The sequence below is a fragment of the Martes martes genome, assembly GCF_963455335.1.
Source record: "Martes martes genome assembly, chromosome: 7".
NCBI lineage: Eukaryota > Metazoa > Chordata > Mammalia > Carnivora > Mustelidae > Martes > Martes martes.
Window position 1 is genome coordinate 60,378,497 of NC_137894.1, and position 26,837 is coordinate 60,405,333.

The window sequence follows — 26,837 nt, forward strand, 5'->3', positions numbered from 1 at the left end:
ATTGTAGTGCCATGTTAGGGGTTAGTGCATGAGCCTAGTAATAATTTAAACTCCAGGATGAATTATTGATAATAACCAATAGTGTAAAATGAGTGGAAAATCGAGACTTTTCTTTTTTCATAAATATCAGAATCATGATATTCTCCCTGGGGAAAGGAGATTAAGGCCAAAAAGACTCATTTGTGAATAGAACTGTGGGATCACAGTGTAAAATACCATGTCTAAGGAGAGTGAAGCTTTCTCTGAGGTAGCTGGAAACCAGCTGCCTTCGTGTCTTATGAAACCTCTTATCAAAATGAGGCCCCATTTCATGATTCTGCTTTGTTCTCTTAGTTTGAGATGAGGTTGTTCTTATGCTGTTTTCACATGGTGTGTCTTGTAAATTTATTATTTAATCCACTCCTTTTGCATCAAGAAATTATTTTTTATTTTACATGTGTTACTGAGATGCTGTGTTAGTCACGTACTTTTCTAACCTGCAGACCATTTACATTTCCTGTCTGCAGCATGCTAATTGTTCTGGAAGAACGCTGGTCAGTAGTTCAGTGTCCTACATTAATTTGTCATGGGCTTTTCCTGTTTGACAACCTGAATTGTGTGTTGATGGGATTCCAGACCTTTTCACAAGAATTGGAATGTAGCTAGATGGAGCCTGAGTAGGTTGTCATGTAATAACTCTCTCTTGCTTGGTTATAGTAAGCCACCTCAGACAGCTTTCACTTTTTCCTGCTTATAAAAATAAAAGTTGTTTTGTCCCGAAAGCGTTGATAGCTTTCTATGGAAAAGAAATTCCTACCTCTAAAAGCTGCATTGAGAACTTGGAAAGGGCAGTTTTCTGAGGTGATTTTTAAATCTCAGTATTAGGAGAGTTCAGGATTTATTGACACAAATTCTACAGTTACCATGATGAGACACAAAACTAACGTGTCTCCAGTACACAAGTAGTTCAAGCAAGTAGACTCTGCAGTAGCAGATATCCAGGGACCCCGGTTTAGATCAGAGTGTACTTAAAGTAGTTGTACTCTTGGCTGTAGTAAGTAGTTCAGCACCTGGGAGAATCCATTTCCAAAAAAGCATTTAAATATTTTGAAAAATACCTCTGAAAAGATAATGAATGGAGAATAGCACAGTATATAGGAAAGGATATTTCCTATTGCAAAAAAATAAAAAATAAAAGCCATAAAACGAATAATGATTTTCAAGAGGTAGAATCTTAGTAGCAATAACAGTTTTGCATGTATAGCAAATTGTATTAGCAATGTTGTACAATAGAAATAAATATTACTACTTGAGTTGGTGAAGCTCTGTGACCAGCAGAGTTGCACCAAAGGAAGATGTTTTAGGCAAAGAACATATAAAAGGTACTTTAAAAACTGAATGTATATGAATATATCATTGTATGAGAAATAGCAACTTCTGTGTAAGTTAAAGTTTAGAGACCCTATTTGTTTCCTAAAGCAGAGGGTTAGAGCCATTGAATGAAATTTTTCTAGTGGTTAATTAACCTGGAAACAAATGTACTCCTACTGATGTAGCCCCACTGACGCCATCGAGTGGGGATTTTGCTTATGATGTACTTTTCAGCAACAGGCGTTTATAGAAGAACCTACTTTGTGCTCTGTCACCTTTTCTTTTCTCCTTTAGTTCTCTGGGTGCATTTTAAGAATGGAAAAGTTTGGGGGAGGGGGTGTGCTTGTGTGTGTGTGTTTGGGTTAAAAACAAACCAAGAACTTGGATAGCTGGCTTTTCCTTATGCCTGTGGTTAGTTTAGGGGAGTTAGAATTTAAAGATGTAAAGCAAAGGATTGAACAGAACAGCCAAAGACAGCATGTTGGTTTTATAAACCTTGTCTGATGTACACGTGCTGAGGATTTTGGTCTGTGACTCTTTAATAAGAGCCCAGCAAACTAGTGTTTTGATCCAAGGAACCTCACACCTCCCATCAGGATATAATAGTAAAATGAAAGCTGACTTTTTACTCCCTTTTACCTTGTGTTCATTTTGGCCATTTAGCACCTTGAAGGTGCCTGAAAAGATTGGGTCTATGTTCCCTTGTTTTCCCAGGGGAAAAAACTAAAAGTAGAATGGATTTTAAAAAATAGTGCCTCTTGAATATTTAATTCTTCTATGGCAACTCCAGAGGATAGGGAGAAGGCTATTATATTAAATTGATTATAGCTCCTCTTTAAATGTCCTACGCCATCAGTTGGTGTTAGAGACATGGAATAACCAAGCAATATTCAGTCATCTGCACGATCATGAGGACACCGCTGTGTATTATAGTGATGTCAACAATTTACTTAAAACAAAGACTACCCTTAACAGCCACGTTAATAGTTGTAAATGCTAAAATGTGCTACGAGTTTTTGTAGTCTCTATGCGGTTATTACTTTTCAATGTTGTTGTAGTCTGATGTTTACTCTTTTGTGTACCTGTGATATGCAAAATATGAAGAGACCCTTGGCCTCCAGGAGTTTACATTCTCATGGTGCTGCTGGTGCAAGCAAATTGCTTCTAGTTTATTCAGAACATTGCTTGGCTGTTAACCATATCCTATTTGGAAGAATCCCTTGGCCGATAGTTTTCAAAAGCAGGAGTCCATGCTAAATTTCAGGGCATTGATTTTGAGTTTACATATATCAGCTCTGCTGTTCATAAACTTCTTTTCCCCAGGAGCTGTGCAGATAAAGTTCATTATTGTGAATCAGAAACCATTCTGCCTAAGAGCATCTTCACCATCTTTACACAACCTATGCTCTTCTATGCTATAGCTGTCAATAAATGGCCAAGAAAACTTACTGCTCCAAAAGACTGTACATCTCTCAATTCTGTTTCTTTTCCCAGAGTTTTTACATCATTCTCTACCCAAAAGGGCCAGCATTTGCAACTAAGCCTTTTGTAATTAAGTAGTGGTCCTCATTTTAACCTTTTTGTGCATGACTCTGTACCTCTGTTCTGAAGCAGCATTGTGATGTGGAGCACCTGCCCTGCCTGCATTTCTAAGCATTCACTTTCTTAACCCACATTTTCAGTTGAAACTTGCATGCATCCTTGTTATTGCCCCTAATTCCTCTGAATCGGGGGTCTTTTCTGCATGTTTCTTAAAACTGGGTCTGAACAAAAGTGCAAGCAATAGTGGCAGGCCCAGAACTCTGATTTTAGAGTACTGCTCTTCTAATGCATGGTTGAAAATGTCCAGTGTTACGTGGTGACTAGTAGATATATTTATGCATTTATTAATGAAGCAATAGAGACTTAAACCAATAGTCTGAATTTACTGTTTGGATGATTTTCATTTTCTAATTAAAGATTATCTTAACTTCCATTGAAAATGGAAGCTAGAAGATAAACAGGGGCAACCACAAGACATTCAAACTGTCAGGAATAGAGAGCATGACAGTGCTCACCCTCTAAACCTCTTGCCTGGTTCCCTTAGTCCCCAAGCATGTTTAAAAGCAAAACAAAGGCACAAACTAAGCATGTTGAATAAATAAGCTGCTATGGCTATATTAATCAGAAAGGTGCAGAGTTTCAGAAAGAGTATGAAAGTAGGGAATTAGCAGTGTAGAATATATAAAATAACGAAGTATGGACTTTGATAAAATTTACGTGGCTTATGTTTGGATCTCTTAAAACTCGTATCTTGGAAGTGAATGGAAGCAATACACACATATTTCAGATGTTCCAGCATTTTTGGATAACCAGCCAACTCTTCGGGATGCTGCTGGTACCAACCGGCCCGGCCATGAAGGTTCCCTGCAGCAAAGGAGACTACTCCATTGTGTGGAAACAGTGCTAAAAATACTGACAAATCTTTGGCTTGGGTTTTCTTTTGTTACTGTATTATAGAAATCATTTGTTGCCTAATGCTTCTGATGCCAGGTAAACTGCGGGGTTTTCCACTTTTGAAAAAAGGAAAAACCTTGCCATTTATTTCCTTGCTTGATGAAGAAAATAGATCAGTTTATTGTGATAGCTCAAAATTTTTTATTAGATTCCTGACTTTGAAAATAACACTGTTAAGTGCAAATGATCATGACAAATAATATACAAATGGAATTTGTAGCTGAATGGCATAAACAGAAGAGAATTCAGAGTTAGATCAGGTGATTCATACTAGGCCCCTCCCAGGTTTCATGTTCTGTGATTGAAAAATAATTTTTCTTAAGCCATTTTAACCTGTTCTCTTTGCTGTGGGATTTCACTCCAAATGCCTTTGGGAATATTTAAGTGTAAGTGGTAACTTTCTAGTAGTTCAGAACTGAATTAGACTTAGAGTCATTGCAGTGTTCAGTGTCCACTTAAGTATAGGCAGTGAGATAATTATTTCCCATTTGTAAATTTGCTGCTTGTCACTTACTGATTACATCTGCCAACCAACAAAACCAGTAAAGATATAGGGAGGAGTTTCTCTCAACTCTGTGCCCATTATTCCACAAAAGCATATAGTTAAAAAACCAAACATCACAGATTTCTCTAGGAACTTTTATGCCTAAACCTCCTTTAAAATCAAAATAGGTATTGTAAGGTTACTGACAATTCAAAAGGTTTTTTTTCTCCCTTGCTGATTGTATGCCGTGCCATCAGTTTTCCTCCCAGAGATAAGAATGGTATTCTGGCAATACATTATGGTCAGTCCTTAAATAACAGTAAGAGTCTTGGCACTTACCTTAAAACCACCTGTCACTTACAGAGTCATACTATATTACACTATCATTCACATATTTTTATTTACCATCCTACAAGTACAGTTGCTACCTATTTCTACTTGCTGTTCTGTATTTTCTTCATTACACCATTGGTATACAATGTTAGGAATTTCACTGAATGTTTATAAAGTATTACAAAAGGCAGCTTTTTAATCTATGCATCCTTGGGATTTCAGAAATTTTATTCTTTGATGTAAAAGGGAACTGCTATACGAGTTGGAAACTCTGCACCTGTGTGTGTGTGTGCGCGCGTGTGTGTATATATATTTTGGCAATAAAGCAGCATGGGCTGAGAATGCACTGAAACTTCACTGTGTTTCTCATTACTTGGAATGGGTAATTTTTTTAAACTAACTTTTTAAAAGATTTTATTTATTTGTCAGAGAGCGGGGAGAGAGCATATGTGGGGAAAAGCAGGCTCCCCGCTGAGCAGGGAGCCTTATGCAGGACTCGATCCCAGGACCCTGGGATCATGACCTGAGTTGAAGGCAGATACTTAACCAACTGAACCACCCAGGTATCTCAGAATGAGTAATTTCTAATAATGCAGTAGATTATTGAGATGGGAGGAGCCAAACCAGAGATCTGGGGAGGTAGGCTCCAGATGTCAGGAAAGACCAAAGATCTGAGTGTTGATACCAAGTTGTAGCAATCTCTGCTGTAGACCAAGGGAAGTGGCATCCATGTGAACAAAGAGACATTCCATTTAAGCTTAGGTCATGCCCTATCTTTTTTTTTTTTTAACTTTTTTAGGTATTTTATTTATTCATTTGAGAGAGAGAGAGCACAAGCAGAGGGAGAGGCAGAGAGAGAGGGAGAAGCAGACTCTCCACTGAGCAGGGAGCCCGATGCAGGCTCGATCCCAGGACCCTGGTACCATGGCCTGAGCCGACCCGACACCCAACCGACTGAGCCACCCAGGCATCCCTCATTCCCTGCCTTCCCTAGTCCCTCATCCCTCATTCCCTAGTATAAGGGCTAGCCTTATACTAGGTATGAGCAAATATTTAGTTTTTTAAAGATTTTAGTTGAGAGAGAGAGAGCACAATTGGTGGAGAGGCAGAGGGAGAAAGACTGCCCATTCAGCAGGGAACCTGACATGGGGCTTCATCTTGAGCTGAAGGCAGTCACCTAATTGAGCCACCCCAAATGTTTAGTTTTTGATAAGGAAATAGCTAAGTATAATAATGTTTAAGCTATTGCAGGGAATCCTTCCTATCTAAAATATATAAACCACTTTAAATGCTTTGTATTGAATATTAGCTATCTTGACTAAAGAGGCTTAACACTTAATTGAGAAGAGAGGAATGCCTGGGTGGCTCACTTGGCTAAGCTGCTGCCTTCGACTCTGGTCATGAGCCTGGTTCTCCCTCTGCCTGCAGCTACCCATTTGTGCTCATGTGCTCTTTCTGACAATAAAATCTTGAAAAAAAGAGAACCTCCTTGGGGAGCCTGGGTGGCTCAGTGGGTTAATTGTCTGATACTTGATTTCAGTTCAGGTCTTGATCTGAGGGTTGTGAATTTAAGCTCCACGCTGGGCATAGAGCCTACCTAAAAAAAAAAAAGAAGAAGAAGAGATCCTTCCTGATTCAGGAGAAAGTTTTTAAGTTTAAAGTAAGAAAGTACGTGTTACAAACTTCCTTGGGATTGGCTACTGTCAGGTAGAGAGGAACAAAAGCTACGTGGGTTTTGTAGTATGATTACTAATGTAATAATAGTTCCTTCCTGTGATTTATGACTAATCATTTAGCAAACACTGATATACTCCACTCCCAGGTACTGTGCTAGATGTTAGGGTTACAAAAATGGAGATAGTTTCTGCTGTTAACTCAGGAGTTTTAAAAGTTTACAACTCAGGAAGAACTTTAGTATGCAGTTTTACTTTTCTTAAAACTATGGAATTTTGAAAATGCTTTTATTCAACATATACACAGTGCTAAATTATTTCAAACTGTAGCAAAGTAGACTTAGTATCTGTTACTATCAGTCAGTCATTGATGTTTGAAAGACTTTCATAGAAACTCTTATACCACCACCTGAAGGTATCCTTTAAAAGGATTGTTTAAAAAGTCACCATGTGTGAGACTATCAATTAGTCTCATAAATTAACATTTATGGAAGGCATAATATCAGAATTATAAATGGACATGCCCTTTGACTTTTCCCACTGTAAGAATCCTACAGAAATACCAGTACAGATCTGTAAAAATAGGTATAAGGATCCAATATAAGATGGTTATATTCTGATATATTCACTTCACTGAATCATGTAGGTAGTTTGCGTATGGGCTAGTATGGAAAGTTGTGACATTGTGTAAAAAGCAGGTTACAGAATAATATGAAAAATGGAACTGCCTTTATGTCTATACATGTACATCCATATGCATAAAGATTATTATTTACTGAGCACCTAGTATGTGCTAAGTACTGCTGTAATTATATTAGATACATTCATTAATTCATTTAATCTTCACTGTACCCGTTTTTCGTTTTTGTTTTTTTAAGATTGATTTATTTATCTCTGCACCCAATGCGGCGCTTGAACTCACAACCCCGAGATCAAAAGTTTCACGCTCTTTTTGAATTTATTATTATTCCAAGTAGCTTCATTTTTTTTTTCCTTAAAGATTTTATTTATCAGATAGAGATCACAAGTAGGCAGAGAGGCAGGCAGAGAGAGGAAGGGAGGCAGGCTCGCTGCTGAGCAGAGAGCCCGACGTGGGGCCCGATCCTAGGACCCTGAGATCATGACCCGAGCCGAAGGCAGAGGCTTTAACCCACTGAGCCACCCAGGTGCCCCAAAGTAGCTTCATTTTTAAATTTAGCTTTCCAACTCTGTTTTTGTGCCTTCAACACTTTTGCAATGATTTTCTTCTTCTCACTAAGGAAAGCACACTTGCTTCTGCACACATGAAACTACCCCAGGCCCTGCTGATGTGTTTTCTCGTTCTAGACCACCTAGTAAGAACTGCAGGTCTCACCGAATTGGCCTTCCTGAAGTCAGCCTATGCATATCCCACATGTGGATTTGGGTGCTTTCGTAAAGATAAACAATTCTATTACCAGGGATTTGGGACAGCCTAGTTTTGTTAGAGGCTGTATTGTAGGACAGCCTTCAACGGTATGTCAAATGCTGCACCATTCTGAATGCCTATGGATGCTGTCCCCAGAAAAGTAGAAACCAACCCTAGTTGTCAATCCCTATTTTACAGGAAGAGTTGAAATAAATTCTTCATGTTCATGGCTAATATGTATCCAGACCACAATGTGAATCCAAATAGTTTGGCTCCAGAGCCTGCTCGCTTCCCAGCATGCTCTCCTATGCCTCTCAAAGATGGAAAAGGAAGTGTACCTTGCACCCTTTATTTTGTCTGTCTTACATCTATGAAATTTTTTTCTAGAGTAAGCATGTAATTTCTATTGGGGGGGGTACTATTTAAAACCAGCCAGCTTAATTTGATGTTAAGTTTAAGCATTTAACTTTCCATTAAATTTTCTGCCAAATCAGCAAATCCACAGTTTAAGCAAAACAGTTAATTAAGAACGTACCCACAGACAATAAAAACCCCAGAATGATTCAATATAGTATTAACTTATTAGGTCCATTCTTTAGGAGTAGAAAGCAAGAGTTCTTCTTGTACTGTTTGTTGCCAGAGTCTTCACCCTTATTTATGGAATCAAATTTTGCAACTCAAAAGCATAAAGCAAATCAGAATTTCCTTGTTTAAAATATTTTAAAGGGAAATGGCCTTAAGGCAGTATAAAGTGGAAAGAATGGAAAGAATAAGAAAATGGCTCCTAGCTACATCTGAACCGAGTCCAGTTTTCTATGCACCAACGCTTGGCTAGACCATGTCTGGATTGTGCTCTTGCCAGCCCCTCAGTGGTCTGCCTGCTGCCCCTATAAACCCATTCTCTACAACCATAACGAAGTTCTACACAAGTGAAGCCAATCCTGCTGTAGGTGGTTGCCTCTATAACTCTGCAAGGGCTCCCATTGTTCTTGGGACAAAAACATTCTTCAGGAGGCCAGTAAGTCCTTGCACCCTCTGGTTTCTGGCCACTGGTGCACCTCCTGCACGTCTTCCTTTAAGGGCCTTTGCACAGGTTTCCCCCTCCATTCCCTAATTAACTCCTACTCTTTCAGACCAAGGCTGAAGTGTCACTTCCTCAAAACAGCCTTCCCTGACCACCACCCCCCTACCAGGTCTGTTACCTCCCATAAATGCTGGTAGCTCTATGTCCCTTTTCTTCAAGACAGAGTAGTAATTTCACATGTATTCATGTGATTATTTGAATGTCCACCTCTAATGAGGTTATAAACTCTGTGCAAGTAGAGAGTGGCTCTTTTTGCTTTCTGCCTACCTTTACCCCAGAAGTCAGTATACTTTTAATAGATGAATAATATAATAACGTACTGAACCTAAGTGCTGCATAAAGCAAAACATGAAAAAACAGCATTTTGGTGAATGTCTGATGTTTGGCATTCCTCGCATTATCACCGAGTTACCACTCATTGTCATTCCTCTCATTATTACCTACTTTAGAAATGAAGAGAAATTGTACATTATCCAGTTAGTTTATTGAATATTATCTACAGAATATGTATGTACCTATATTTTATGTAAGAAAAAAAATGGTTTCTCAGTCTTCACCATAACTGCTCCATGTAGAAATAACAGTAGTCAACATTAAATACAACTCTATTTTTCTAACAACCGTGCATCTTTATATCAGACCATTCACAGGATATTACTTCCTAATCAACCTAAATTTGCAGTAAAATAGGTTTTCAGAAATAAGTATTTATGACATTGACAAGCTAAAATAAGTTCGTAAGGCAAATAGCTATAAAATCCGGACAGAAGCTTCCTTAGTTTCTCATCTTATAGAAGCAGCTTCTCAAATCATTTGGTAAATCAGCCTAGAGGTAAGCACAATAAGCCACAGTTCCCATCCCTTCTTAAAGCCGATCTTTCTCGAGAATTGATCAAATAGCACCTGTTGATAGACGATAGTAATAAGGCCTGAACCTGATACTTAAGCTTTAATTCTGGATCAGTTTTCTGACTTGGGCTGGTCCGGAGTTACTTCCTTCAGAATCTTCATCAGTGAATATAAGTGAGTATGTGCTAACATTATCTTCTCTTTCAGCTGAGAAGGAAAATGAACAGGTATCAGGGCATTCTTTTTTTTTTTTTTTTTTTAGATTTTATTATTTATTCATTTGACAGAGAGCAAGCACAAGTAGGCAGAGTCGCAAGCAGAGGGAGATGGAGTAGCAGGCTCCCTGCTGAGCTGACAGCCGATGTGGGGCTCGATTCTAAGATCCTGAGATCATGACTTGAACCGAAGGCAGACACTCAACCGACTGAGCCACCCAGGTGTCCCAGCCACCTTTTAAACTAGTGATTGAGAACTGGCAATGTCTGAACACTTTACATAAATACACTTTTCCTGTTTCTGAAAGAACTTTATGTAACAAACCCAGAGCACAGTAAGATCCTCAGATACAAAGTTTCATATGAAAAAAGAGAGCCACTGCTGAGCATCACTGCTTCTCTGTCTCCTTCCTTCCTACGGCTTTTCACCAGGTCTAAATGGCAAGTATTAGGAAGGAAGACAAGAATAAGGCGGGTAAGAACGTTTGTGGAGAGCAGCATCAACTAGTCTTCCCCTCCTTTTCTAGTAGCAAGAATCTACTTTTTTTCCTTCTTTGTTCACAGTAACAAATGCCTTTCTTCAATATTCTGCTAAAGGCCTTCCAAAGTAGCGCTGGTTGTTGGGTTAAGAACCTGTGTTTATTAAAAAAAAAAAAAAAAAAAGAACCTGTGTTTGTGGTAAATAGGTACTTTTCAATAATTCTGTTGAATTATAGTTCTGTTGAACTATTGAACTATAGCTAGTTCTATCTACCTAAATCAAGAACCAAACTTAATGGTATTATTTAGCATACAACATATGCTTAGGAAATAAAGTTATCACTGAATATAGAATTACGGATAACAATCTTATGTTGAAATCAGGTTAACAACAAAAAATCTTATTTTTTTTTTAATTTTAAAGGTTTTATTTATTTATTTGACAGAGAGAGATCACAAGTAGGCAGAGAGGCAGGCAGAGAGAGGGGAAAGCAGGCTCCCTGCTGAGCAGAGAGCCCGATGCGGGGCTCCATCCCAGGTCCCTGGGATCATGGCCTGAGCCGAAGGCAGAGGCTTAACCTACTGAGCCACCCAGGCACCTCCAAAAATCTTATTTCTGACATAATTTGCACCATACACTAAATCTTTTTATTATCACACATGATACAAAAATAAAAATGAAGAAATGCTGCTTAAATTAAATAGGTAACTCTAGAGCCTCTTAGTCATATTGGAGTACCCCTGGATATGGTGAATCATTTCTCTGTTGCCTTTAAGATTTTGTTTCCTCCTCATTTTTATTATGATGTTTTGGGGTATGTATCTCTGTGTTTATCCTACGTGGACTTGTTAAGGTTTTGGATATGTAAATTAATGCTTTTCATCAAATTTGGGAATTTTTCTACTATTTTTTCTTTGAATATCTTTCCTACTTCTCTGTACTCCTTTGGTATGTATTTCTTTTATCAAAGAATATTTAGGCATGCTTGATGGTGCCCAAGAGATATCTTAAACTCAGTTCATCTTCCTTCATTCTTTTTTCTTCAGGTTCCATAATCTCATCAATCTATCTCTAGTTTACTCATTCTTTCTTTGGGCAACTCAAATCTGTTGTTGAGCCCCTCTAGTGAATTTGTCATTTTAGTTATTGTACTTTTCAACTTCAGGATTTCCAACTGGTTGTTTTTTATTTATTAAGATTTTATTTATTTATTTAAGAGAGAGAATGAGAGAGAGCATGAGAAGGGGGAGGGTCAGAGGGAGAAGCAGACTCCCTGCTGAGCAGAGAGCCTGATGTGGGGCTCAATCCCAGGACTCCAGGATCGTGACCTGAGCAGAAGGCAGACGCATAACCGGGCCACCCAGGCGCCCCAACTGGTGCTTTTTTTATAACTTCTAACTCTTTAAGAATATCCTCTATTTGATGAGATATTGTCATCGTACCTTCCTTGACTTCTTTAAGCAGTTTCCTTTAGTTTTTTGGACCTATTTCTGCTAAGTCCAACATGTGGGTCCTTTCATAGGCAGTTTTAGATGCCTGCTTTTTATCCCATATATGGGTCATACTTTCCTCTTTGAGTGTTTTCTGATTTTTGAGTGTTTTCTAATTTTTTGTTGCAAACTGGATATTTGCCCCCCCAAAATTTTTTTTATTATTTTAAGTAACCAGCATGGGGCTCAAGACTGCAAACCTAAGATCGAGTTACACATCCTCCAACTGAGCCAGCAAGGCACTCTGCAAACTGGACATTTTAAATAACTTATTACAGCAACTCTGGATACTAAATACCCACTCCTCAGCTTATTGTGTCTTCTTATCTGTTTCAGTGGGTGGGCTAGGCTATTCAGTGATACCTGTCTTCCCCACCATATGAGACTGCTGTCAGTCCTCAGAGAACAGAACCTTGAGCATGTGCAGTCACCTGGAAGAACGTGGGTTCAGCAGGCTCTTTCCGTGTCTCCTTGATCTTCCCTGATCTTGTGTCAAGCTGTTCGCCTTCACTAATTGCTGGACTGTTGCCTTAGAGCTTTTGACAGTGCCTTGGGACATAAACTGCTCAGTCTAATCCAATTAAATTCAGGACCCCCCCCTCCCCGCATTTGCAGGGGTAGTCTTTAAAAGATCCCAAGCCATTCTTTTTGTTGTGGTTCTTACCCCAGGAGGTCTCTTCTTGGCTGTCTCTTCCCCGATTCTGTCCGGTAACCTTCTAACTAATCTATGGCTTAGCTTATTGCTATCATGGAACTATCAGCTTTCTCTTAATTGCTTACCTCAAAATCTCCACTGTTTTGGGCAGCAGTTCCCTTGTGTGGTGGGGGGAGGGGAGCAGTTTTTACAATCTGCCTCTTAGTCTAGGAGCGTCTCTGAGAATGACACCCTCGCTTTACAAGCAGAGTGCTGGGTATAGGCGACAACTTCTGTTCTTGGCTTACCTTGGCCATTGTGACACCTCTGCCCTATATGTAAGCTGAGGGAAGGGTGAATAGGCTCCTAGTACTTAGCCTGCTGTGCCGGTGGTAGAACTTGCACCTGTTAAGTGGCCATTCTGATGAGAATTACTGATAGCCTGCCCCTCCTGGGAAGATACCACACCCCTCAGCTGGAAGCTAGAGTAAAAACCATCCCTGTGTTCTTGGCTACAGCTGCTCAGAGCCTCCATTCTTCTGAGGCAGAGAGGCATAAGAGGGAGCAGGCTCAAATGCCACAGGTTTCACTATTCTTACAGAGGTTTTGTAGGTTTTCTTAAATAAATGTCTCTTCACTTGCTTTATGCCTTGAGGAAAATTTCTTAAGGCTTAAAATGGTTGTTTCCTTTGTAATTTTATTCAGTTACGGCAGTTTTGCTCGGCGTGGAGTGGTCACAGAGTTCCTCAGGCTGCCATTCTAGAAGTTATCTCCCATACTACTGAAAATAGTTACTGACCCCTCTCATCAACTTGGGTGCTTAGAGCGACAGTTGGCTCAAGGTGACAGGATAACCTGCTGCCCATTTATGTAAATAAAGTTTTACTGCAACCCACCCACACTCATCTGTTTCTATATTGTCTGCAGCTGCTTTTGCACTACAAGGGCAGAGTTGAGTACTTGAGAATGAATGGTCACAAAGCTGAAAATATTTGTCATCTGGTGCTTTATAGAAAAAGTTTGGGGCGCCTGGGTGGCTCAGTCGGTTAAGCATCTGCCATCTGCTCAAGTCATGATCCCAAGGTCCTAGAATGGAGCCCCGCATGGCATCAGGCTCCCTGCTCAGCGGGAAGCCTGCTTCTCCCTCTGCCTGCCACTCCCCCTGCTTGTGTTCCCTCTCTTGCTGTGTCTCTCCCTGTCAAATAAATAAATAAAATCTTAAAAAAAAAGAAAAAGAAAAAGTCTGTCAACACCTGGCTTAGAACATGGTTTCATGAACTTAGCAAAACAATACTCCCAAAAATCACTCTTCCCCTGTCCTAAAAGATACTTAAACTTTGGAAAATACATGCCATTGGTTACAAAATGTATAATGAGCAAGGAATAAACAATTAACAATACTAAAAACAAAATGAACAATAAATTCTAAGGTTGTTCTTCTGAGGGTAATAAAGTTACAGTCAAATTTCCTTCACTAGAAAGAGAGGACAGTAAGCTACCAAAACAAAGTTGCTTTCTTCAACTTCGAAACTATCAACCACCTAGGAAAATCCATTTAAACAAGAATTCCTGATGTTTCACCACTCTTTCCTGAGACAGGTAAACATGAAGTGCCTACGGAAAGGACAGATCTGAGGCACCTGGCTGGCTCATTCAGCAGAACGAGCTATGACTCTTGATTCCGGGTTTAAGTTCAAGCCCCACGTTGGGTGTAGAGACTATTTAAAAATAAAATCTTTTTAAAAAGAGAGAAAAAGAAAGAAAGGACAGACAAATCTAAGAAAGATAATGGTGTCCATTTCCAGCACAGAGGTGAAAAGTATGGGACATGCAGGAGCTAAGCAGCTTCCTTCTTCTTCTTGAACTGGACCTTACAGTATCTGGCTTTGTGTTCAAATTCAGTGAGGAGGGGCGCCTGGATGGCTCAGTTGTGGGATGTCTGCTTTTGGCTCAGGTCATGATCCCAGCATCCTGGGATCAAGCCTGATGTCGGGCTCCCTGCTCTGCGGGGAGTCTGCTTCTCCCTCTCCAGCTCCCCTGTGCTTGTGTTCCCTCTCTCGCTATCTCCCTCTGTCAAATAAACAAAATATTTAAAAAAAAATTCAATAAGGAACGTCAAAGCAGGCATAAAGGATAATTGGAGTATTACACCATTTCATCACCACCATATTCATTGGAATAAACTGCCAAGAGTTGTCTATACAGGCATACTTCATTTTCTTGTGCTTTGTTTCATTGCACTTGAAAGATACTGTGTTTTCTACACATTATCTTTGCAGCAACCCTGTGTGAGAAAGTCTATTGGTATCATTTTTCCAACACCATTTGCTCACTTCATGGCTGTCTCTTTTGGTAACTTTCAGAATATTTGGTAACTTTCAGAATATTTCAAATTTTTAATTAATATTATATTTATTAGGGTAATCTGTGATCAAAAATTACAACTCCCCAAAAGCTCAGATGATGGTTAGCATTTTTAGCAATAAAGTATTTTTTAATTAAGGATGTATATTGTTTTTTTAGACATAAGGCTATTGCACACTTAGTACACTATAGTATAGTGTAAACATAACTTTTATATGCATTGGGAAACCAAAATAATAATCTAACTTGCTTTGTATTAAGGTATTTATTTCACTGTGGTGGTCTGGAACTGAACCCACAATATCTCTGAGGTATGCCTGTATTACAGGAAACATCCAACCATCATGAAATTTTACCTCTGCAACTTTTTCTGGTAGAGACAAGTTGTGAATGTCCATCTCAGATGCATTTACTATGGCTTTTGTTTTTAACTGATAGCTGGATAGAAAATATATAGAGGAAATATTAGTATCTTACTACATACAAGATTATCAATGAACCAAACTTGTCCTCTAAAGCAATGTCAGGCAAAGACAGCCTCCTTACAGATTTTCATTTCAACATTTATATTATATTTTGTAGGAAAAACAAATTCTCGATTAAGAAATCATCCGAGACTCTGTGTCTCATCTCACCCCTTGCCAGCTGGGAATACATGAGAAAAAATTATCCCATGACAAACTAAACACATAAACCAGGTCACATGAATAACTAAATTGTATAGCGGTTAGAAGAAAAGTAATCATATGGTGACAGACACTGTTGGTTGCCTACGCCAGTAGCCATTCCTAACTTCTTTGTTGTTAACAGAACTCAGATTTTGTTTTATTTTAAAGGATTTTATTCATTTATTCATGAGAGACAGAGAAAGAGAGGCAGAGGCAGAGGGAGAAGCAGGGAGCTTCCTCCACACAGCAGGGAGCCCCATGCGGGACTCAATCCCAAAACCTGGGGATCATGAACGGAGCAGCAGGCAGATTAACTGACTGAGCCACCTAGGCGCCCAGAACCCAGATTTTGTTTAAGGCAGGAGTATGTTCAATCATAGGAGATGAATCAGAACTGTTCTAAGCCAAATGCGGCAATCTTATTCCCTCCTCTCACATATTTGCTTTCCCACCTTAAGGCAATCATGTGACATAGTTTTGGCCATAATAAGGACATTTTTGATGATAAAATGAGACCATTCCCTGTGTTCCCACTTCCCATATCCTTTTCCTTCTGGTTGGGGATGCTATTGGCTATGGATATAACTGCAGTACCACCCAAGAGGAAAAGGCCAAGAGAACCAGAGATGCTGATCCAGAGCCCTATTGTGGCTGAGCCACTGGAGGACTCCTAGAGTGGCCAATCACCCCACGTCTTACTTCTTAAAGCCACTGTCAGTCATGTTTTCTTTTGCTCGCAATTCATTCTGATGCACACATAGATTTATTATCTTCCCGGACTCAGGCTAGTTATATTGCCTAATTTCTACTTAAACAAAAAGAATATACTGACCTGAGTCCCAACTCCTCATTTTAAAGCTTAAGAAATTACTTAAATTCCTATTATACTTTAAAAATTTATATTAAAAAATTTTTGTTACAAAAAAATTAACTTCCCTAAGCAAAAAATCAATTAGAGCTCAACTGGAACAACTACTTGTAACTGTTTTTAAAGAAGATTTGAGGTTACTAATAGCACACATTTTTTTTTTAAAGATTTTATTCATTTTATTTACAGATAGAGATCACAAGTAGGCAGAGAGGCAGGCAGAGAGAGAGAGGAGGAAGCAGGCTCCCCGCTGAGCAGAGAGCCCGATATGGGGCTCGATCCCAGGACCCTGAGATCATGACCTGAGCTGAAGGCAGAGGCTTTAACCCACTGAGCCACCCAGGCACCCCAGCACACATTTATAAACACTTTTCCCCCCTCTTTAAACTTAATTCTAGACAGAAATTATTTAAGGGGCAACTGGGTGGCTCAGTGGGTTAAGCCTCTGCTTTTGGCTCAGGTCATGATCTCGGGGTCTGAGATGAAGTCCAAATCGGGCTCTCTGGTCAACAGGGAGCCTGCTTCTCCTGCTCCCTCTGTCTGCCTCTCTGCCTACTTATACTCTATCAAATTTATTTATTTTAAATAAATAAAGTCTTTAAAAATTATTTAAGAAGAAATTGATTGGAAGTAAATTTTCATTCCATCTCAAGTATATATTTCCTGGTGAAAATCTGCAGTGAAGCAAAAAAAGAAAATTTGCAGTGAACAAAATAATGCATTTTGAACAACCTCATGAATGAAGGACAAGCTTTACTCACGAGTTTTATTATTTAGTCATACATAGCTCAGCTAGAAACACTGATCTAAGCACATTAAATGAGAAAAAGAAAACACTATGTTTAATGAAATGAAAATGAGCTTTGAAGTTAAGACACAGTTTAAAATCTCAGCTCCTCCACCTCTGAGTCCCAGTTTTCTTCTATTAAGAACTCAGTGAGGTGAGCGTAATGACTGGCACAAACTAGGTCATCAATGCTGTTTTTGGTATTTTTGTTTTTAATGGTCAAGGAAAGACTAAGATAGATGTTCCAGTTTGTTATAATATACAAAAAAGCTTAAGTGATAGTAGTAGTAGGAAGATAAATATCCGAAGTACTACCTAAGAAGGAACAAGTATGGTATTTTATCGGATTCTATGAGGCCACATGGCTATTATTTTTTTACTTTTCTTTGGGTAACTATCCGCTTCACTCTTTTTTGCAGATAAGATTTTGCCCATCTAGGGACGCCTGGGTGGCTCAGTGGTTTAAGCCTCTGCCTTCAGTTCAGGTCATGATCTCAGGGTCCTGGGATCAAGCCCCACATCGGGTTCTCTGCTCAGCGGGGAGCCTGCCTCCCCCTCTCTCTCTGCCTGCCTCTCTGCCTACTTGTGATTTCTGTCAAATAAATAAATAAAATCTTTAAAAAAAAAAAAAGATTTCGCTCATCTACATGCATAACATAGAAAGTAGCAACCTTAAACCTCGAGCTTTCACTTCCCAACTTCAGCCCCATTACCATCTACAAATGACCAGTGTCTCTGGGTCCTTCCTTCAAATTCCTAGAGAAAAAAGACTGTTGCCTTAGCTTATGTCAGATATTCATTCTTGATCCCATCACCTGGGAGTGGTATCACACATGATAAAAAACGTGGCCACAAGGTCCCACTCTATAGGGAAAGAAAACAGGGGCTGGGCACAAACCCAGTAAGTATTTATTACAACATTATTTTGCAAAAAACTTACCTTCCAGAAGTTTCTGTAACAAAAGAATATCCTCTCATTTATTTGATGGTAAGCTTATTAAGACATGGTATGATTATAAGATATCTAAAATGAGCATAATGTTATGAAACTATATTTTGGTCCCACTGCCCATTTTTTGTGTAAGAGTGCCTTGCTTTACCATTTTCTTTGGGACAAACATTCTGGAAGCCCTTTTAAAATATATTTGATAAAGAATATCTAAGTCAACTCACCATACCATTTTGTCACTGGAAAGGCAAAAGTGACCTCTCAAGGCAGCCAGAGCAGCATGGGTAGAATACAAATGGAAACCAATGGGAATCCCACAGGAAGTACAGAATAAAAGGTTGTAAGTGCTGGAGTGAAAAACAGAATATTGGTAAGAAAATCAGAGAAGAAATATAAAATAACCAGTCTCTGGAACCAGTTCTCCTAAAAACTGGGCTATAATAGGACTGAGACTGAAGAAATGTCATATTCAAGAAAGGTTAACTCAGCTTTTAATATAATTACATCCTAGATTATTATGGATGTACATCTGTCACTTATAGAATAATTTACATTTGAAAAGGAGAAAAAAAAGCTAACTAATCAGATTAACATTTGAGCATATAAAACCACACATGAACATATAAATTAGCTACAATTAAACCAATCCTAGCTTAGAAAAATAATCATGTTGGGGCGCCTGGTGGCTCAGTGGGTTGAAGCCTCTGCCTTTGACTCAGGTCATGATCCCAGGGTCCTGGGATCGAGCCCCGCATCGGGCTCCCTGCTCAACGGGGAGCCTGCTTCCTCCTCTCTCTGCCTGCCTCTCTGCCTACTTGTGATCGCTCTCTCTCTCTCTCTCTCTCTCTGTCAAATAAATAAATAAATAAATCTTAAAAAAAGAAAAGAAAAGAAAAAGAATCATGTTGATTGTGGTTTACTAAAAAATTTATTAATCAAACTCAAATCAGTATTTTTCTTTTGCAGATGTAACAAAAAATTAACTTAAAAAAATAGACAGGGGCGCCTGGGTGGCTCAGTGGGTTAAGCCTCTGCCTTTGGCTCAGGTCATGATCTCAGAGTCCTGGGATTGAGCCCCGCATCCGGCTTTCTGCTCAGCGGAAGGCCTGCTTCCCCCTCTCTCTGCCTGCCTCTCTGCCTACTTGTGATCTCTGTCTGTCAAATAAATAAATAAAATCTTAAAAAAAAAAAAAAAAAGCCTATGCCTTCGGCTCAGGTCATGATCCCAGGGTTCTGGGGTCGACTTGGGCTTTCTGCTCAGCAGGGAGCCTGCCTCTCTGCCTACTTGTGATCTTTGTCTGTCAAATAAATAAATAAATATTTTTTAAAAATACCCAGACAAAATACCAAAAGAGAAAAAACAAAAATGCTATTACCCTACCAAGCCATCTATTTTCTTTTCTTTTATCCTCTGAAAGATTACTAGATGAGGAAACAGGTAATGATTCTAGTTACACCACTTGGGTAAATCACTTACCATATCTGCTGGTCATAAAGCATATCCAAATACTACAAAGAAATGTTTTATTGTTTTTTTAAGATTTTATTTATTTGTCAGAGAGAGAGAGAGAGAGAGGGAAAGCACGCGCACAAACAGGGGGAGTGGCAGGCAAAGGGAGAAGCAGGCTCCCCAGTGAGCAGGGAGCCCTACATAAGACTGGATCCCGGGACTCTGAGATCATGACCTAAGCCAAAGGCAGACGCTTAACCATCTGAGCCACCCAGGCATCCCAAATACTACCAAGAAATGTTTTAAGAAAAAAATTAATTATGTTTCATCAGGCATGTACTGAAAATTATTTATTTACTCTCTATACACAACATGGGGCTCAAACTCACAACCCCAAGATCCAGAGTTGTATGCTCTTCCAACTGAATCAGCGAGGCATCCCCGAAAACAATTTTATGGTTTGGTAAGGGAAAATATTACTTGTATAAACATACTATGCAGTAAAACTGCATCAATAGTATAAAATCATATGACTCTAACGAAAAAGATTCACGTCAATGGATACTAAAAAAGACCAAGCAATACAGTATCCCAACTCATTGATAAATTAAGCCCTGAACCACACATATAGTACTGTATTTTTGTGAATACAGTAATCAGAAAACAAGCCATGAAATAAAGCTGCATTAATTTGAATTAATCCCTAGATAGCAATTAATGGTACCAGATAAAGCACAGTACCTATAGAAAAATGTCTGACAGAAACTAATTTATGGCACTGGGCAAAAATGTGAAAAAAATCCCAAAATTATGCTTATGTGTGTAATATAAAATATTTCATTGAATATTAGTCTGCTAATGGCTCAAGTCCTTCAAAATGAAGGTTTGCATTACCACACCGGTTAAGGAACTACGACCAGCTGTGTGCTTGCTGAAGGCAAAAGGGGATACAGATAGGTAGTTGAAGAAGGTAGTTACAAATACAGCTATGACCAAGTGACTAGTTACAGAAATGAATACTGTAATTGCCATGAGTATTTCCTCCTTTGTTATGAGTAGGGGTTTTTTTTTTGTTTTGGGGGGGGGGTTGTTTTTGTTTTTTTTTTAAAGATTTTATTTATTTATTTGACAGACAGAGATCACAAGGAGGCAGAGAGGCAGGCTTCCCGCCGAGCAGAGAGCCCAACTCGGGGCTCAATCCCAGGACCCTGAGATCACGACCTGAGCAGAAGGCAGAGGCTCAACCCACTGAGCCACCCAGGCCCCCCTATGAGTAGGTTTTTGTGTCTGAGTGTTTATCTCTGTTCTCTATTCCCTTATTATATAACATAAAATCATATTTTATATCATACTATTATATCAAACAATATCATACTATTTAAATATTATTAATTTTATATCACAGTATTTAAGTTATGAGAAAGCAAAGAAATGTAAACGTTATTTAAGGACTTTACTTCCTTTTCTAGAGAAAGGGTTAGTGTGTTTTCTTTCTTTCTTTCTTTCTTTTTTTAAAGATTTTATTTATTTATTTAACACAGAGAGAGAGATCACGAGTAGGCAGACAGGCAGGCAGAGAGAGAGGGGGAAGCAGGCTCCCCACCAAGTAGAGAGCCCGATACGGGGCTCAATCCCATGACCCTGAGATCATAACCTGAGCAGAAGGCAGAGGCTTAACCCACTGAGCCACCCAGGTGCCCCGGTTAGTGTGTTTTCAATTGTATGCAGGATAGTTGTAATACGTTAGATAGAATTATGACCTTGTTACAGTCTTTTTTTATTTTTTTGAAGATTTTATTTATTTGACAGAGAGAAAGAGATCACAAGTAAGCAGAGAGGCAGGCAGAGAAAGGAGGGGAAGCAGGTTCCCCACTGAGCAGAGAGCCCGATGCGGGGCTCCATCCCAGGACCCTGAGATCATGACCTGAGCCGAAGGCAGAGGCTTAACCAACTGAGCCACCCAGGCGCCCCTTGTTACTGTCTTTATTTGGAGATTAAGTATGGTTTTAGGAGATGCATATGGGTGCCAAGTTAACACGGGATGATTAAATTTTATAGTCTACATGGTACCCAGTTATTAGGTCAAACATTATTCGAATGTGTTTATAAGAATGTTTCTGAATGAGGGCGCATGGGTGGCTCAGTGGGTTAAAGCCTCTGCCTTCAGCTCAGGTCATGGTCCCAGGGTCTTGGGATCGAGCCCCGCGTCGGGCTCTCTGCTCAGCAGGGAGCCTGCTTCCCTTCCTCTCTCTGCCTGCCTCTCTGCCTACTTATGATCTATCTGTCAAATAAATAAATAAAATCTTTTTAAAAAATTAAAAAAAAAATGTTTCTGAATGAGATTAACACTTGAATCAGTAGACTGAGTAAAGCAGATTGTCCTCCCCATTTGGGTGACCCTCATCATCAGATGAAGGCTTTCACAGAACAAAAAGGCTGACCCTGTCAGGAGTAAGGGGAAATTCTTCTTGTCCTGACTGCTTAAAGCTGATACATTGTTTTTTCCCCCTGCCTTTAAACTTGAACTGAAGTATAGGCTCTTCTTCAGTCTAGAGCCTTCTGGCTTTTGGACTGGAACTTACACCTTTGGCTCTCCTGATTCTCAGGCTAGTGGACTTGGAGTAGATCTAAACCACTGCTTTCCTGTCTCTCCAGCTTGCCAACTACAGCTCTTGGGATTTCTCACCCTCTATAATCACATGAACCATTTCCTGGTAATAAATCCCTTCCTGCCAAGTCCCATGGCTCTCCTAATTCTAAAAATACACAAATACTTGGAATTTCCCTCCAGTGTTTTACAAACCATCTAGATCAGTAATTCCAGTAGAGATAAAATGTGAGCCACATAAGTAATTTAAAGTTTTCTATTAGTCCTGTTAAAAATAAATTCAAGAGAAACATGTGAAATTAGTTTAAATACATTTTATACTACCCAATATATCAAAAATATCATCTTAACATGTAATCAATGTTTTTAAACTATTAATTTTTTTGTACCAAGTCTTCAAAATCCAGGACACCTGGGTGGCTCAGTAAGTTAAGTGTCTGCCTTCAACTCAGATCATGACCCCAGGGTCCTGGGATCGAGCCCCGTATCAGGCTCCATGCTCAGTGAGGAGCCTGCTTCTCCCTCTGCCTGCTGCTCCCCCTGCTTGTACTCTCTCTATATATATCAAACAAACAAAATCTTTTAAAAAAAGGAAGTGTCTTGGGGTGTCTGGGTGGCTCAGTGGGTTAAAGCCTCTGCCTTCGGCTCAGGTCATGATCCCAGGGTCCTGGGATCGAGCCCCGAATCAGGCTGTCTCTGCTCAGCAGGGAGCCTGCTTCCTCCTCTCTCTCTGCCTGCTTCTCTGCCTACTTGTGATCTGCCTGTCAAATAAATAAATAAATAAATCTTTAAAAAAAAAAAAAAAAGGACGGGTCTTCAAAATCCAATATGTATTGTGCACTCACAGTATTTCTCAATTCAGGATGGCCACATTTTAAGTGCTCAACAGCTACATGTGGCTAATGGTTATAGTATTGGACAGTATGTGTCTAGATGCATTATTCTATTCTAAGAAAGATAACGGGAGAGCTTCTGCTTCTGGCCCCAAAAAACCCAATTACAAGTAAGCCACCACTCTTTTCCTCCCTGTTCCCTTTGGGTGGAAAGACACTCTGGTAAGGTTAGCTAGTGTCTTTCAGTTGGGAAAGAGGAACTGTAAAACTCTGGTTACTGAGTAAAGCAACTAAGAATTCCTATACCTTTCTTAACCCTAAAACTGAGGTCAGATGAATTATTGTGCTGTAAAAGCCAACGCTCAAAATTAAGGAGCCTTATAATAATTCACTGAGCACTTCGTTGTCACTTGTAGATCACAGCACAGAATAGATGCAAAGTTTATCCGAAGTATTCAAGTCCTTAACATTCAACTTGTGTTCTTCCCTAGGTTCCCTAGATGACAGAGGAAATATTCCTACCATGGCTTAATACAAACTCCAAGTAAAATGCATATTTAAGAGTCCTAGTTATCTCAAAGGACTGTAGTCTATAATGATTCTCACTATACACCAAAAGGTACATTCCTCCCTTTTCCCATACTAGACATAACCTTCTTAGCCTCACTTACCTGCACAAACCATTAGAGATGCGGCCCTCAGAAAGATCATAAAATTTACACACAAATACAATCTTGCCATTTCATTAACACATCAAATTCTTACAAGTCTCAAATAGGTAAAAGAGACATCCTTCAAATTCACTGTAAGGACTAAATAAACTTCTCTTCTGGCGCAAATAAGAACAAACAATTTCCCCCTTGTGCATGTCTCTTCCATGCTCCTCAGTCTTATACTAAGTGAGGGACTAGAAACCCCCTCCCAGTACGTACCTGCCTTTGAGCGAACCATCAATTCCAACTAGGAAGGGAGCTTCCAAGACCACGTTATTTGTGACTCCTAGGAAGACAAACACAGGTCAGAAGGAAAGAGTACTTGTGAAGCTTTGAAAGGGAAAACCTACCCGCTACAGATAGATTCATTATGGCCACAAAAATCATGAAAAGTTGCCCTCACCCCTGGCAAAGGGGTTTCCTTCCAAATCTTCCCCCCAGTCTTTTTCACCACCCGCTCTCGACCTTCCCGTGAGAAAGCGGGAACCCCCTTTCTGGCCCTCCTCCGCCTTCCTCAGACTCTGCCCCCACTCACTGGAGAAGACCACGGCTCCTAGGGACCGCGACAAGTCCCAGGCGAGGTGCAGAGAGTCAGCTAGCACCGCGTAGCACTGCGCGCACTGGAACACCGCGCACCTCTCGGGCTGCAGCCACGACGGCAGCCGCGGGCCAGATGGCAGCTCCTCTGCCCCCAGGCTTGCGGGGCCAAGCGGCGAGGACCCGTTCACTACCTGCGTGTCCCACTCCATAGAAGTCGTACAAGAGTGTCTGTCAGTTTTTTTCTTAGCGGCATCACAAAAATCACCCCCCGGAAGCTGTGCACAACGCGAACGATGCCGCCGCGGCCGAGCCGCCATCTTCCCGCAGCCCGCGCCTCCGCTTCGAACACGCACCTGGCCCGCCCAAGCACGATTCCTGCTTCCTCATTGGACATCGTGAGCCGGGGACTCCGCCTCAAAGTGTTGTTGAGGGGTGGGGGGAAAACGTGCGCCGGATGCGAGGAGAATCTTCGTTTCTATTGGTCAACACCAGGAAACCCCGCCTTCAGGGTATTTTTAACCAATAGAAGTGCAGCATTTTCAATTTAAACTCTCTATAAAGTTCGGTTTCGGTAACGCTTAGAGTGGCGCCAGAGTTTTGAACTGCGCTGCCGACGGTGGAGTACAAGTCCTCACTGTGGTCGCCTGGATGCAGCTCGCCAGGGCCATGCCCTCCCTTGAGGAGCTGGACTCCTTCAAGTACAGCGACCTTCAGAACCTAGCCAAGAATCTGGGCCTCCGGGCTAACCTGAGGGTACGGAGCCGGTAGCGGGCGGGGTTGTGTGAGCTGCCTCCGGTAGACTTGGTGGGAAGGGACCGAACGGGTACCCCGGGACTGAGCCTCCTCTTCCTACAACTACGCAAAACGGAGAGGGGACCATAGTATTCACCTTATTTTGAGGCTGATTTTTCTGGGGGTTCACATAGGCCTTGACTTCAAAAGGATTTGTTCGGTTTGGTGTTATTGGATGTACTCTGGAATTAATTTAGGAAATGCACGCCCCGAAAACTCAGGGATGCTGTGTCTAATTCAGGTCGTCAGGCAGTCGCAGAAGTAATTGCTTTGGCTTCTGGGAAATTGGAAACAGTCACAATCCTGTGAACTGTAAATGAGCCCCAGATCTCTTAATACTTTACTGGAGGACCTGGAAGAAAGGGTGACTTTTAGAGGACCACCTCGTGGATAAATTTTTATAACTCAGGCCTGATCTAGAATGATTGTTCTTTTGTGATTACCGTTGTGGTAATGTTCTGTTTGCTAACTTTGGTCCTTTGGCCTCAGATCCCCTTCTTTCTCCGTGGTCTTTATTTGCATTGATAATTTCCAGCTACTCTTCAGAGTCCAACAGAAGTATCACTGACTTGACACTTCATGTCCTCTGCTTCGGTCCCTTGGGCACAGGTCCACCCTAGTAATCCCAGGATCCTGTGTGCTTTTAAAGCTGTTTAATGTCAGGTACTTTCTTTGAGTATTTGCAGGCTTTCTCCTTACACTGTGGTTATTTGCGTATTACATTATCCTCTCCACTACATGTTAAGTTCCTTGAAAAAAAATCCCAGCCACACTCCTTGGAAGGTCTTTACAACACTAAGTGCAGTATATGGGAGATGCTGAATAGTTATTTTCAATCACTTGTTGGCAGTACTAGAATAATGCTCCAAATAGTGCCAAGAGAGTTACAGTGGAGGCTTCCTGTGTTCAGAGCTCTTGGTAACATTAAGGCCCTGCATGGAGCAACTGGGTGGCTCTGTGGGTTAAGCCTTGGGATCAGGTCATGATCTCGTAGTCCTGGGATCAAGCCCCACATCGGGCTCCCTGCTCAGGAGGGAGCCTGCCTCTCCCTCTCTCTCTGCCTGCCTCTCTGCCTACTTTTGATCTCTCGCTATAAAATAAATAAATAAACAATCATTAAGGCCCTACAACCATTTGGGTCTCTGAAGCGTCATTGCAACAGAGATCTTTTTCTAAAAGCCCCACCTGTCGTTCGTTCTCTTGAGGCACCTAATCTGGGTTAGCCAATTTATCCCCTGATTTCTGAGTGGAATAGTGAAGTAATTTGGGTCACTACAGACCCCATTACCTACCTAGCATACAGTATCTGGCACACAGTGGGTGTCAATAAAGACTTTTTGAGAGATACCTATTTTCCAGAAAAAGGTGACCATATAAGTCTTTATTATAAGCAGCTATAGAAAGACAGTTTTGAGACAGTTGAAGAAAATTAAACTTTAACTAGTTATTAAGTGAAGGTATTGTGGGCTCCCTGCTCATCAGGGAGTGTGCTTCTCCCTCTCCCTCTGCTACTCGCCCCTGCTTGTGATCTTTTCTCTGTCAAATAAATAAAATCTTAAATAAATAAAGGTATTGTTCATTTTGTTGGGTATAATAATAGTGTTGCATTTATTGCCCCCCCCCTTTTTTTCTGTACCCAACCTGCCTGGAGAAAATCACAGCTTGTTGACTGAACTTATATTTAAACTTATATTTATGACCATAAATCATAAAATGAGCATTTGATCCCCGTATGATTACTTGGTAGTCATTAACTTTCCCATTTTTGAGGACAATTAAGTGCTGTCTT

At 40.3% G+C, this 26,837-nt stretch overlaps 2 protein-coding genes across 5 annotated transcripts in view; one reads left to right on the plus strand and one right to left on the minus strand.

Annotated features, from left to right (window-relative positions):
- Window positions 1-26,837, plus strand: part of NUSAP1 (nucleolar and spindle associated protein 1) — a 72,733-nt gene that overhangs the window by 15,481 nt on the left and 30,415 nt on the right. The window contains exon 3 of one of the 2 annotated variants that reach the window (XM_080807452.1): window positions 23,495-23,622. In XM_080807452.1, the coding sequence (XP_080663578.1) occupies window positions 23,599-23,622 (24 nt within the window). In that variant the 5' untranslated portion in view covers window positions 23,495-23,598. Of the gene's footprint in view, window positions 1-23,494; window positions 25,010-26,837 lie in introns of those variants that run through there. The other variant, XM_080807451.1, reaches the window with a different exon arrangement.
- On the minus strand, window positions 9,272-24,597 carry OIP5 (Opa interacting protein 5). 3 transcript variants are annotated; one of them, XM_080807456.1, is made up of 5 exons: window positions 24,252-24,588; window positions 23,936-24,002; window positions 18,337-18,459; window positions 15,197-15,278; window positions 9,272-9,863 (listed from the first exon to the last, which is right to left on the minus strand). In XM_080807456.1, the coding sequence occupies exons 1-5, from the start codon at window positions 24,571-24,573 to the stop codon at window positions 9,768-9,770; spliced, it is 690 nt and encodes a 229-aa protein (XP_080663582.1). In that variant the 5' UTR covers window positions 24,574-24,588; the 3' UTR covers window positions 9,272-9,767. The 3 variants fall into 3 exon arrangements, with proteins under 3 accessions (XP_080663582.1, XP_080663584.1, XP_080663583.1); XM_080807457.1 differs by having other exon boundaries at window positions 9,275-10,504; XM_080807458.1 differs by lacking the exon at window positions 18,337-18,459 and having other exon boundaries at window positions 24,252-24,597.

Excerpts from the sequence above, each read along its gene's own strand:
- OIP5 (XM_080807456.1), bottom strand. The coding sequence starts at position 24,573 with ATGGCGGCTCGGCCGCGGCGGCATCGTTCGCGTTGTGCACAGCTTCCG. Across the intron at positions 24,003-24,251 it reads AGGAGCCGTGGTCTTCTCCA|GAGTCACAAATAACGTGGTC; the intron begins GTGAGTGGGGGC and ends TTGTCTTCCTAG. Across the intron at positions 18,460-23,935 it reads GATGGTTCGCTCAAAGGCAG|CACTTACAACCTTTTATTCT; the intron begins GTACGTACTGGG and ends TTTTCACTCCAG.